The sequence below is a fragment of the Galleria mellonella genome, unplaced genomic scaffold (assembly GCF_026898425.1).
Source record: "Galleria mellonella isolate WM207_F2 unplaced genomic scaffold, CSIRO_AGI_GalMel_v1 utg3104, whole genome shotgun sequence".
In the NCBI taxonomy this organism is placed as follows: Eukaryota; Metazoa; Arthropoda; class Insecta; order Lepidoptera; family Pyralidae; genus Galleria; species Galleria mellonella.
The window spans coordinates 409,732-424,449 of NW_026442072.1; the positions used below are offsets into that span (position 1 = coordinate 409,732).

General features: G+C 34.2%; 1 protein-coding gene across 2 annotated transcripts in view; it reads left to right on the forward strand.

Moving 5' to 3' along the window:
* The window catches only part of LOC113510286 (kinesin-like protein CG14535), a 403,744-nt gene that overhangs the window by 373,787 nt on the left and 15,239 nt on the right, over window positions 1-14,718 (forward strand). For both annotated transcript variants that reach the window (XM_052895783.1, XM_052895785.1), the window contains exon 4: window positions 10,036-10,242. In XM_052895783.1, the coding sequence (XP_052751743.1) occupies window positions 10,036-10,242 (207 nt within the window). The remainder of the gene's footprint in view (window positions 1-10,035; window positions 10,243-14,718) is intronic.

Consider the following 14,718-nt stretch of genomic DNA (forward strand, 5'->3'; position numbering starts at 1 on the left):
AGGATTTTGTTTTCCTCCGAATCTCACAGACCGTTTGTCATTCCGCGACAAATAGCATGACATCTACATAATGGCGTTGTAATGAATTTGCATAAGTAACTAGCCTACGTACCGCGGCTTTGTCTGTGTACAGTAAGATTTTATTTAATAACATTATTCTCGATTTCAACATTATTGGGAATGTTATATAAATATCAAAAGAAATAGTTCTTAATAAAAAAAATCTACTCCGTTTAGGAAAGTTTTAACCTAATTAATTGCAAAACTGAATAAATGGCGCGTTTTGTCTTAATTTAAAAAAAAAAATACATGTCCAATTACGTCAGCCAAATGTCAATTTACCTGAGTAAATGTTGACACGTTTTTAACACTCGATGCTCTATCTATGGAGGTATAATCTAAACTGTCAACTATATAAATAAAGGATTTTGCCTTCACAAATGAACAAACGGAGCCCAAGTCCCACTTGTTTGCAGTTCTGAAAACAAAAGATTACAAATGTCAGAACTCCTTTGCGTTGTAAAGGCGTGGGCACAATACAGCGTCGGCCGTACGGCGGGTGCAACCATCCGATATCTCCCGGCCCGGCGGACGGCCGGCCGTCACTCAGGCTTTGCGGATTTACTCGTCAACCGAGCTCGATAGATACAGCGCCGGTCGAACGCTGATCTAGTGCTGTGGCTTGCACTAACTGAGAATTTACTAATATAAACCAGTTAACTATATCTTCGTCTGGATTGAGACCTGTTCCCAATAGTGGGATATTAGTGTAAAGATAAAATTAGCATTTTTTTTATGGGTGAAGATGATATGGTAACCCCGCCTGCGCTAACGGGATACACTGGCGGAGCACCACTGAAGGGTGATAGATGAGAATGAAAACAAGCCAGTTAGCCCATCATGATAAATTCATCAGGAATTAACCATGATAGTTTCCAGGGAGAACCGCGAGGAGGTCGACCTGGTTGGGTATATTGCTAGCAATGGGATTCTCAGTCTCCATTACTAACAATTACGCGCGGTAAAATTAGTATTAGCTGTGCCCTCAACTTGGCCTCATTTCTAGTCGAAGTTAAGGTAATTCGTAAATACATGATGTTATTATTTGAAATCAGTGCTAGATGGTGTTTGGTGAATTATTTCTTAAATCTTTGTATCCAATACGAGTATAAAAGGTTTAAGTAACAAATAAAAGAATAAACTCATTTTTATATAATATTAATAAGAATATTATCAACATTCAGTGTCAAAAAAAATATATTAAAATTGTGTCCCACAAAAAAACCGAATTCAATTGTGGTCTAACTAGTTATTGTAGTTTAAAAATTAAACGTATAAACCGATTTTGATAAAATTTCTATGGGCTCAATTTGTAAATATCACCTTTTAGATAAAAAAGAATTTAAAGGACGTTATGTGGTAACAAACATAAAAAATATACAACCAAATTGGTAACCTCCTTCTTTTTGATATCACTTGAAAATAACTTTCCTTTTTTTCCCAATTCCCAAAAAACGGCCAATCAACTGGCAATGACATACAGTTGATTGGCCATTTTTTGGGAACATTTTAACACTGGACTGTCCGATTTAAAATATAAATAATATTGTAACATTCCTGACTTTAATGTGCACATTTCTTAAGTTTTTGTTTAACCAAACATATATAATAACTTTAGGTAAAACAAAAACTTAAGAAATGAAAGGAAAATTTTGATTATTTGTAAATTAATAAACTTAAAAAAAGTATCAAAAGTCTCTACGTACTCTTTTACCTATATAAAATTAAATTATTGGTGTGCATGGACTGTATTTTATTTAAAAAAAAATCCGTGCTAAACCGTAGCTGGTTGCTAATTATCAATAATTGTAACTACAAATCTATTCACAGTTTACCACTATCTGCGACAGTCGCGACATCTTTAATTCGGTACTCTAAATTATTAATTCCCACCACAATATAGAGTCTGACAGATGCGTAGGTATCAGCCAGCTCGCCAGCCGTCACTCAGCTTAGAGGATTTCCCATCGAGTTGGTATCAAACGCACCATTGCCCCCCGATCCTCGCCCTAATTGAATTTTAAAAGCGTTTTCGACAGTTCCCTCGCCGGATTTACAGCATATCGAGCTGTTGACGGATTAAGGCTATTAATATTTTTTTACTGCTGCTTTTTCTGCGATATGGCGAAGTTAATTAACACGTTAAGAGTTCAAAAGGAGGTACTTCTGTATTTAATTGTGTTTATATTTTTACTTATTAATTTATTTATTTTATTCTTTATTCTCATACTATGTCATTTCGGCCGTTAACTGTCCAGTGCTGAACACAAGCCTCTCTGTTGTAGGGTTTGCCAGTAATTGGCATGCTTGGCAGGCGGATTGTACTAGGATACGAGATAAATTGATAGAAATACTATATATATAAAATAATATATATATATATATATATATATATATATATATATATATATATATATATATATATATATATATATATATATATATATATATATATATATATATATATATATCTTTATTTGGAAAAAAAAACATTGGTTACAATATTATTGAAAAACGATGATTGGCAAACAAGCTGACGGCCCACCTGATAGAAAGTGGTAACTGTCGCCTATAGACATGAGCAGTACCATGGACATAACAGAGTATACTGTTTCGCCCATGATACCCCCCATGCGTTGCCATTGCTGAGGACTCAGGTGTTATTCCTCTGTGCCCAGTAAATTCACGCCATATCCCACCCTTCAAACCGCAACACAGCCATGCAAACACAACTGCTTCACGGTTGAAACACGAATGGGACAGAGGTACCCAAGCAATCGACTTTTGTACAAAGTCTCCCTCTGGTATTCCATATACACCTATATGGAGTATATATCTTAATTCCTTATATATATATATACCTTAATTCATAAGTAAGAAGTAACATTACAAAGTACTTTTTGTATGTGTGCTTCATTGAGCAAATTCATACAAGTAAAGTCATAAGATTTCTCGTGTGATCTCGGCGTGGAATTGGCCACCCCTTGCTTTCCCGTGGGTATCATAAAAAACGACTAAGGAAGGGCGAGAGATGAGCAGCAGCGTCCCTCTTAAAACATCTCTAAAGCCTGACTGTTGTTGCCAATCAATGCCAATCGTGGCAACTACTGACAAAACCTTCCAAGAGGGAGGCTTATGTATTTTAAAGAGTATTTTGTAATGCTTCACCATCATCATATCAGCTTTTAACTGTCCACTGATGAATATAAACCTCCAGTTTAATCAGTAGTTGCCACGTTTGGTAAGTGGATTAACAATCGCAATTAGACTTTGAAGATGTTTTAAAAGGGACGCTGCTGCCCATCCCTTGACCATTCTTGCCTTTATAAGTATAATTTGTTTAATGTAACTTATAGTAGCGACTATTTAATTCTTCTATTTATTTATCTTCATCCCGCATTCTTCACGGTGTAAGCAGAACCAAAGTGTCAATGACATCTCTCGCTTAATCCACTTCAATTAGCTAGGCACATGAATAATAACAATATAGCAAATTGGAAACGTACCACGAATGGTAACACAGTATGAATTATTAAAGGTAACTGCCGAATAATGCATCAATGATTCAAGTAGCGACACTTCTCCAATTAGAGGCACATCTAAGCAGCTAATGCCGTAATGGAATTCCGCGATAATCAACTAGGCAACATGGCAGCGAGCAACAATAGATTTATTGACATGCACGTATTCACATGTGTATAATAGTACATATTAGTGTCCGACCGAAACAGGTTTTACAGCCGAAACCGAAACCGAACTTTCGGCCTTGGTCTCGGTTTCGGCCGAAACCGAAACTTACTGAAACACATTAGTACATAGATAAAAAACAAGTATCTATCTATCTATCTATGTTTATGTATAAAAAAACATCGAATAAAAAAAATTACGTAAGTTTTAAAAATAATATAAAAGAATTTTAATAAAATTTAGTACAAGTATAGGTTATATCTTAGCTCAGTACATGATATTTTAAATACTGATCCATGTGAGCGAAACCGCGAAATACAACTAGTCAGTACTAATCTTGAATAGAGTTATATATACATATATATATTTACTACTCGTATTGTAATCTTATGGAGGAAACAATAGAGAGTCTATCTATGAAGGAATGAATGAGTATACTTTATTTGCATTTTACAATATCCTATATTAATTCTAAAATATTAATCCCAATAAGCAAGACAATTAACAAACGCAACGACTCACTTGTATAAGTACAGTAAGGCTGTCTTATTGTTGAGAGCAATCTTTTCAAGACAACCTTAAGGTGATGGACTAATTGTTGTACAAGTAGGTATGATAGTGCTGTATAATTAAGATAGTACCTTTATCAAATTAAAAAATCTATCTTTACTGAGATCTAAGACTTAAATGTATCACACGCATCGGTTATATATTATATGTATATTCAGTGCTAACATGTCACGTACGCGACGCATCGTTTCACAGTACACTGTGGACTGTACATATGGACAGACAAACAGTTATGGTACGCTAGCTGGCGTTATAGTTCGTAATATACTGTTCAAGTTTCATATAGCACTAGTTAATCTCCGAAATAAATCATTTATCCTGCTGGCTATCTTCACGCTGAATTATTTATATGGGGTAGACAGAGAGATACTTGAATATAATCCTACAAATATATTTTATTTTTTAATTTCTATATCTTATGTAAAATTTCATTTCACGATGTTCGTTCGCGTTAATCTCCGAAACAAATTATTTATGATTTACAATAAATTGCCTCAATACAAAAAAAACACAAATATTATTAAATATATTACAAAAGTAAGTAATTAATAAATAAATTAGTAATTAATAAATAAATTCATTCGCAATTAAGTAATAAATTTATTCGTAAATTATTCATTTAGCTTGTTTGCCATTCTAAGTTTTATAAAAAAAAAAAATAGTAATTAATAAATAAATTCATTCGTAATTAAGTAATAAATTTATTCTTAAATTATTCATTTAATATAAAAAAAAAATAGTAACTAATTAGTTAATTTCATTAATTAATTTCATTAATTCATAATTATTTATTGTTGCATAAAGCCCGTTATACCATTAACGAATTCATGACTGACAATTATAAAGATTTTAAAAAATTACAAATATTAAATAGATTATTAGATATTTTGATTATTAAGTTTAAATTTTTATGTTTAATTGTAGTAAATTGAATTGACATAAGTTATTTATTATTGTATTTGTAATTAAAAATTATAATTTAAGGGACATTAGGTAGTCATAATATTTGTATGACCAATGACGGTAAAACATAGCGCTTTACACATCATCTCAACATCAAATGTATAACTGTACCTGTATTTATGCAAGTAAATGACCGATTAATCAATTGTGAAAACTGGACCCAGTAGGTGGTAAGAGGGGACAAAACAATAATTAAGGGGTCAATTATAATCTGTTTCCATTAGACTTAATGAAAAAGTGACCAAGTAATGTACTCTATACTACTTGTACAGTTACACATGTAGTCTGCATTCTATATCATTTTTGGGAGGATTTTTGAACTTCTAAACGCCTTTTTTATACCACTGAGATGGCAAACAAGCATACATCCCACCTGATGGTAAGCGGTTAAAAAAAAGAATGCCTGAAAAGATTTCAATATATGGAATCTCGTTAGAATTCTTAATCCTTCTTATTTTAATGGACAATAATGGAATAGTTATCCCGCTTGTGCTAACGGTATACTCTGGTAGAGCACCAGTGAGGGAAGGTATGTTAGGTGAGAATAAAAAAGCAGGTTACTTAGCCCATTATGATGAATATATCTGGAATTCAACACAATGGTTTCCAGGGGGGACTACGTGGAGATCGATCTGATAGGGTATATTGCTAGCAATGGAACTGGCACTCCGCACTATTAACAATCCCTTCCTCCCCCTCTACTCTTAATCCTCATACAATACACAATACTGTGACTCAAATCATAAGTTTTTTTAAAAAAAGAGTTCATATATGGCAAATTAGTCGTGTATATATATATATATATATATATATAGCTTGCAGAGCAAAATTCTATTGGTTTATTACCCAATTATTCTTACTTTGATTTACATAATATCCCGATCACCTGACGCGCCTCGTTAACGTTCGTGTGACGAGAGGAGTAATTAATTTCAAAGCAATTACTCGGATCGTGATCTGAAGCGCCCCTCAGTGTAATATCTAATATTTGTAGGTGAACTATTTCCCGTCAAAGGAACTTGTGAACCGTAACTAAAGTAGCATATCGGCCTCTAAGCAAACATGGTGTAAAATTTAAGGGTTTACCCTCCTGCATCGGCGTATGACAAACTAGATTCTGTAATCTGCTTGATTTCGTATTTAATCGTCAATCGAATCGAATTTTAGTTTTCAATGTTTATTAATATTTATGCAATTTAAAGTGACAAACAAGTAACGCCCCACCTGATGGAAAGTGGTTAATGTTGCCTATAGACATGAGCAGTATTATGGACATAACAGAGTGTAATATGTTGGCCATGATACCCCTCATAAGGGGGAAGGGATTGTTAATAATTGGTATTAGTAGCCCCAATACCCTATCAGGTGGACCTCCTCGCGGTTCCCTCTGGAAGCTATCTATTCTATAATGTAATTGTATTTTATAAAATAATAATTACTATATATTTATATCTTTAATTAATATTTTATATAATAAAAAAATTGTATACCCTATAATTGTGTAGAGAATGCTATATAGTATTAAGTACGCCTTTTATACCAGACATTTTTTGTAATGTGGTCAATAAAGAATAATTAAATAGTGTTGAAACATACATTATAACATGAAACATACATTTCTACAGCATCAAACTATACCTACGTTTAGCAAATAAATGAATGACTGATTGATTATATTTAAAACAATTTAAAAATACCAAGGAATAACACCTGAGTCCTCAGGAATAGCGACGCATGGAGATATCATGGGCGAAACAGTATGCTCTGTTATGTCCATGGTACTGCTCATGTCTGTAGGCGACGGTTACCATTTTCCAACAGGTGGGCCGTCAGCTTGTCTGCCATTCTAAGTTGTATATAAAAAAAATCCCGTCCTTAGGTTGCCTGTAAGAGATCGCTGTTTACCAATAATCTCCATCCATTCTTTGAAGGGAACAATAGAGTTTTCATTCACTCATTCTTTTCTAGAAGGCATCTACTTTCAAATGAAAAAATGTATTCATAAATGTAATTAAATAAATAAATTTATGTAATTTATAAATGTTTTCATTTAGAGAACCTATAAATTCATTATACTGGGCACAACATGCAAATTCAGAATATATCCATTATGCGCATTACGGGATCACGTCAGAACATTACGCAGTCGGCTAAGTGGGGTTATGTTATTGCACTTACGCCTCCGCCGATAGTTCTGTACTAAGCCACTTAAGTTCTGTCTAATTTGCATATGATATTATTGTGGCGATCGATTATTCGGATTATGGGCGTGTCCAGAGACAAATGGGAAGGGTTGATATATGTGAACGCATTAACGTTAACGTTTTTAAACACTAGTTTTTACCTGCGACTTCGTCCCTGATATTTTCGCTGACCTAAATAAAAGGTAGCCTATGTCCTTCGATATCCTAGACCATCTGTATGCCTAATATCATAGTGAATGGTTAAATCATTCAGGCCCCAAGAAAACAATTAAATTTTGTTTAATTTATTTATTTATAATTATTTCTAACCACAAACAATTAAGGACTTACTATCTATAACTCACAGAACATGCAGAACAGAAATTGGTAGATCATCCCTCATCTGGTGCGCCGCCGGATTGTTTGTCATTCTAAGTTGCATAAAAAACTATGCTTCCTATAGAACAGTATAAGCGGTTTTTTCTTCTATCTAAGAGACATTTCGAAGAGCCCATAACAATAACAGGGAAGCGTTGCCAATCCGCAAACTGCACAGACGTCTATTATTGGAAGCCGCAGCCTGCCGGCTCGTGAGCGCCACTAAATCTGTGTTTAACGAACCGTCCTCGAACTAAAGAAATCCCACCCTCGCTTTACAAACATGAGATTGTTTCACAGCAATTTTATGAATTCTTGCCTGTGATTGTTGTATAAATATTGTTTATTGTAAATATTATAATAATTACACTTGTTATCAAATAAAAGGCCTTATATTGCAGCGGTTCAACATATTGCCTCTCCTTCTGGAAGTTACGGGAGCAATACCTGGGCTTTTTTTTAACTTAAAATGGCAAACAAGCTGACGGTCCACCTAATGAAAAGCGGTAGGTAACCGTCGCCTATAAACACAGAATACTCTACGGGGTATGTACTCTCTACTCTAAAGGGTATCTACCTTGGGTACTATAGTACCATTCTTGAAGGATATGGCTTTATGTTTATATTTGTCTATGTAGATATGTATGTATATTTTTATGTACTTCTCACTATTGTATAGAATATCTGTAGCAGCTATATCCCACGTTAACATAAACATACATAGTACATAAAGTACCCTGTGTGCTAAATAAGGATATAACCTACCCATATACAAAATTTCATTAAAATCCATTAAGTAGTTTTTGGGTGAAAGAATAACAAACTTCCATCCATCTATCCACTGTTACAAACTTTTGCGTTATAATAATAAGGTATACTTATAAATATATACTAAAAATACAGCAAATAATAAATTCTTGTACTATAGGTACTTAATAATTACTGCATGTAATAATCCAGATAATGTAAATTTGTACTTACGAAGACAACAAAAACAATGTGAACGCTACTAAATCTACGCTAAACGAACCATGCTCAAACTCACTCAATCCAGTTTCATTCCAACACAACTGTACGATACTCGTAAACCCCTATGTGGTGCTTGTCATCATTAATTACTTCTCTAATCCACCTGATTATCAAAATTAATTTAGCGTTCATTAATTAAAGATTAATCAGTAATTAATTAAAAACTAACCAGTAATTAATTAAATATTAATTACTAATTAATTTAAAGATTAATCGGTAATTAATTAATTAATATAGTTCCCGTGTAAATAATATAACTTCAAAGTTGTAAGAAATGTAGATAAATTTAGATTTTTATTTGATGTATTTAATATAGTGTATTTAATAATATATATCCCGCGACTTCGTGAATAGACATGAACAGTACCATGGACATAACAGAGTACAGTGGTACCTCGACATACCTAACCTGGCTCGTATGTCAAATTGTCGTATCTCTAAGCAATTTTCCCCATTGAAATTAATTGAAATGCCATTAATTCATACTCCCAAAAAACAACCTCAGTTGTTTTTGTAAAGTGTTAGACGGCAGATGCATAAAGATCATCAGGTCTTCATCATCATGAACACATGATTGATACTGTCAATGCATAGAAATACCATTGTTTTAATAATAATAATATTTATTATTACTAGAGGGAGACTTTGTACAAAAGTCGATTGCTTGGGTACCTCTGTCCCATTCGTGTTTCTACCGTGAAGCAGTTGTGTTTGCATGGCTGTGTTTCGGTTTGAAGGGTGGGATATGGCGTGAATTTACTGGGTACAGAGGAATAACGCCTGAGTCCTCAGAAATGGCAACGCATGGGGGGTATCATGGGCGAAATAGTATACTCTGTTATGTCCATGGTACTGCTCATGTCTATAGGCGACGGTTACCAGTTTCCATCAGGTGGGTCGTCAGCTTGTTTGCCATTCTAAGTTGTTTAAAAAAAAAACATAGAAATACCATTGTTTTAATAATAATAATATTCATTTAATCAGACTACATAAGGCCCATTTTGTTAGTTATAACTTGACTTAACCTATGTTAGTAAATGAGCGGTCATAACGCTCTTGTATTGATAACCTGTCCCACCCAATATTTTAGGATGGGACAGTCCATTTTACCAGAAATTGTCTTCAGGACACTGTTTTGTTAACACAATTTTTCCAATTGTTACAGGTCAAAGTAATGTTACGAGTTGGAGCACCAGGCGAGGGTCCTTTCACGAGTGGAAACCAGACCTTCTCGCTGGACAAACGCAAGAAGCAAGTGAGCCTGTGCGAGAACGCGCCGGCCACGGCCTCAGCGCCCGAGGACAGGAAGGTCGGCGTGGCCGCACCAAAAATGTTCGCCTTCGACGCTATATTCTCACAAGATGATTCACAGGTAATTATAATTCTACATATTACATATATGCTAAAGATCTTTTTTTTTAATGGCTGATAATGGGAATGGTAGCCCCGCCTGCACTATTGATAAACGCTGGCGGGGCACCAGTGGGTAGGGATAGATGAGAATGAAAAGGCAGGTCAGTTAGCCCATCTTGATTAATACATCTGGAATTCAGCGCTATGGTTTCTGGGAGGAACCACGTGGAGGTCGACCTGACAGGGCATATTAGTAGCAGTGAAACTGGTAGTCCTCATTACCAACAACACCTCTCCCCACCTCCCCAAGCTAAAAATCTATTAGATTTATAGTCTACCATACCGCATGTCGCGTACAGTAAGAAGTGAATAGCAACACCGGATATGCCCCAGGATTGGTCCGTCTACGTTACGAAAAGGGAACAAAACTTTGCTGTATGTGTCGACGGACGACTTTCAAATTGAAAAAGTGGATCAACGCAACGACTCTTTCGTCTAAATTTATATTTTTATAACTATACGCAAAATAAAATCAAATAATTCAAGCTTGTTTATATGTGACATGAGCAGTACCATGGACATAACAGAGTATACTGTTTCGCCCATGATACCCCCCCCCCCCATGCGTTGTCATTCCTGAGGACTCAGGTGTCATTCCTCTGTACCCAGTAAATTCACGCCATATCCCACCCTTCAAACCGAAACACAGCCATGCAAACACAACTGCTTCACGGTTGAAACACGAATGGGACAGAGGTACGCAAGCAATCGACTTTTGTACAAAGTCTCCCTCTGGTAAAACGTTTATATTAAAATGTCGATGCTCTCAAAAGTGTACGCAGACGAGCCTCCAGTACCTGCTTTTGGCGTAACGCTGCTATTGTTATTATTAATTCTTACATAACATATAACAATAATATCTTTATAAGCTGTGAATGAAAGTTGAAGTCAAAATATTTCTATTAAAGAACATTAAGAGCCGCAAATCCGCCACTTCGGCGGTATGAAAGTCGACAAGAAATAAGTAGAAAATCCTCTTTACTTGAAATTATATTAACTTACTGAATGCACATTATTAAGAACGGAAACGCTCGTTGTGTTACCATTCAAAATAGAGATGGAGATATGTCTGTGTTTTTTATAACTCCATTTATAATCTGATTAAAATTATAAATATTCTTTATTGCATTAAAATATACAGAAATATACAAAAACATACAGTAAGTTGATAACAATGTTAACAAAGGCGAACTTATCTCTAAAAGAGATTTCTTCCAGTCAACCTAACATAGTGGCATAGGATGTAGTGAGTGAACAGTAGTAGTGTATATATATATATATATATATTTGAAAGATACAATATTAATACATACATATAAATATACACCTACATAAACAATATTATATATACATATATATATGTTAAATACAACATATAAATAATATTAATAGAATCTTATTTAAAATTATAACAACAATGACGTGGGTATAACAAAATTATTTGTTGGTATATAATAAAAAATTTCGTGCGGTCCCGGCATAGAATAGGCCACCCCTTCCTTTCCTGTGAGTGTCGTAATAGGCGACTAAGAAAACTCAGTGGTCGAGGGAGTCTCCAAGGTTAACTGAGGTTACCTGGGGGGAAAGGGATTGTTAGTATAAAAATTTAACAGCCCCATTGCTAGCAATATACCCTATCAGGTCGACCTCCACGAGGTTCCCCCTGGAAACCATAATGGATAATTCTTGTTCAATTGATCACTATGGGCCAACTGATCTGCCTTCATTCTCACCTGTCACCCTTCACTGGTGCCCCGCCAGGGTATACCGATAGCGCAAGCGGGGTTACCATTCCATTATAATCCGTATAAAAAAAACTGGGGTTACCTCCCCCCAATAGAGCGGAGCCTATGTTCAGCAGTGGACAATTCCCGGCTGATATTGTATGGTATGATATAACAAAATTTCAAAAGAATTAAAAAAGAAATCACTTTGAAATAACTCTTGTAATAAAAGAGATATAATTAAATATATGTACTTAATTTATATTTTAAATTCCGTTTTGAATAAATGGATTGGTAATTTTGCATTACTATATGTACTTTAAGTTCTATGAAGAACAGATCCAAATTAATAAATGTATTTAAAATAATATTGCTAAAACTTTTTGTTTCTTTTAAATGAATATATATAATTCTTAATTTTACAAAAAAAAAAACAATTAAAGTATATTTTTTTTAGTCTCTATAAATATTATTGACACTAGCTTAACGTTTAAAATGAATTCAATTAGTCTATATAAATGAAAAATAATCAAGCACTATTAAAAATAAATGATATCGCATCAATTATGGATAGTTAGCAATTTAATATTCGCTATCACAAATATTATAAATTAATGAAATAATAAAATAAAATAAAAATTAAAAACAAATTAATCAGACTATTCAAAGAGTCTGATTAAGACATTTGAAAAAAGAACAAAAATTTATTTTTAACAGTCCAACATCTATCGAGTCAGCTAGCATTTATAAATAACATTTCATAGGGAATGGAGCGAAATATTTGAAAATGGAATATAAAATCGTTTACAAACATTTTCACAGTGTAAAACTTAATAGACAATATTCAAATCGAAGGTGAACCTCCCGATATTTCGCAAGGCAAGCGCCCTCGCTCCGGAATCGTCGTCTCGAAGAAAATAAAAGAGCTCTCGAATAAAACTCTCGAATAAAGTTGCTGATGTGAATTATGAAAGCGTTATCGCAAATAGCACAGTTCGAATACATAAAATAATTGCATACGTATCACTATTGCGATATTCCTGGCTGTAATATAGGTATTTATGTCCAATTAATTATCCTTAAAGTCAGTCCTCAGTAATAGCAATGCATGAAGGGTATTATGGCCGATCCAGTATACGAGTACTCTGTTATGTCAGTAACTTTCCATCAAGTTGTCAGCTTGTTTGCCATTCTAAGTCGCATGGGAAAAAGTTAAAATCTAATGTATACTTACAAAACTGTTAATATTAAAACTACCACTGCGTTTTATAATAATCAATTCATTAAAATTTATGACAAACATTGTCAGATATTAAACAGTTTACTTCTTAATGCATTTTAGAGCAATCTGACAACCAACCTGATAGGAACTTGGATTTAAATTCAAAAAAAAATTTACGCTTTGTGTAAAAACTAATCAATGCTGTAATAAAGCATGACCTAACATGCTGCTATCAATGCCAACAAAAATTCAAAATTAATTAAAAATATACCAAATTTACACATTTCTCTAATGTGATTCTCACTCTAGGTTTAGGTTGTCTTTTGTCACACATGAAATTAAATTGTATTAATTAATCTAAGACACATGTAATACAACACTTGGGCCAATTCTGAGGCGTCATATGCCTACATTCATTTCTTAACCAAATATTTTAATTTGATAGAATCGCTAAATTACTGTTTCATGGACCACCATAAACATAAAATTTATAATTTATAGCCATTAACTGTCTACTGCTATACATAAGAGTTCCCCATAAAGGGAGTTTTGCCAGTAGTTGCCCCGCTTGGCAGGCGGATTGGCAACCGCAGTTAGGCTTTTAGAGATGTTTTAAAAGGTACGCTGCTGTCCATCCCTTGACCATTAAGCTCGTTTAATCGCCTCCTACACACAAAATTTATAACAATTTCGACATATTTCTATTATAAATTTAATTCATTATGGTCCTTAAAATAAAAATTTTACGATGGCATTAAACTGAGTATTTGTTTTAGAAATTATTTTAGAAAAATGGCGTCTCTAGAACGACTCCAACGTCTTCTAAAAATTAAAGGATAATTATCAAAATCGATTTTTTTCTTATACAACTTAGAATGGCAAACAAGCTGACGGCCCACCTGATGGAAAGTGGTAACCGTCGCCTATAGACATGAGCCTATAGACATGATACCCCCCATGCGTTGCCATTCCTGAGGACTCAGGTGTTATTCCTCCGTACCCAGTAAATTCACGCCATATCCCACCCTTCAAACCGAAACACAGCCATGCAAACACAACTGCTTTACGGTTCAAACACGAATGGAACAGAGTTACCCAAGCAATCGACTTTTGTACAAATTAGCATTAGCAAAAATATCATGGAACATACCTGTACATTGGAAAAATATAATCAAATTTTGAAATCCTCCCTTTTGAAAGGCCTTCAGAAAGTGTAATAAAAATTCGCTAGTAACAGCTCGTTCTGGATTAAACTATTCCTATTTAAATAAAAATTATACACAGAAAATGTCGCGAACGAGCACCGACTCCAGTTAGAGTTTTCATGTTGAAATTGTTAAACGCTCCTTTTGTGCAGCGTCCGGATATCACCAACTTTCGCGTCCTCGAATTCCTGGCCATTTTTCGTTGGGATTATTCAAAATTCTATATGGAAGAATGTTTGCTGGCTTGCAAATTCTATAGATGACTGGCATATTTAACTGTGAAA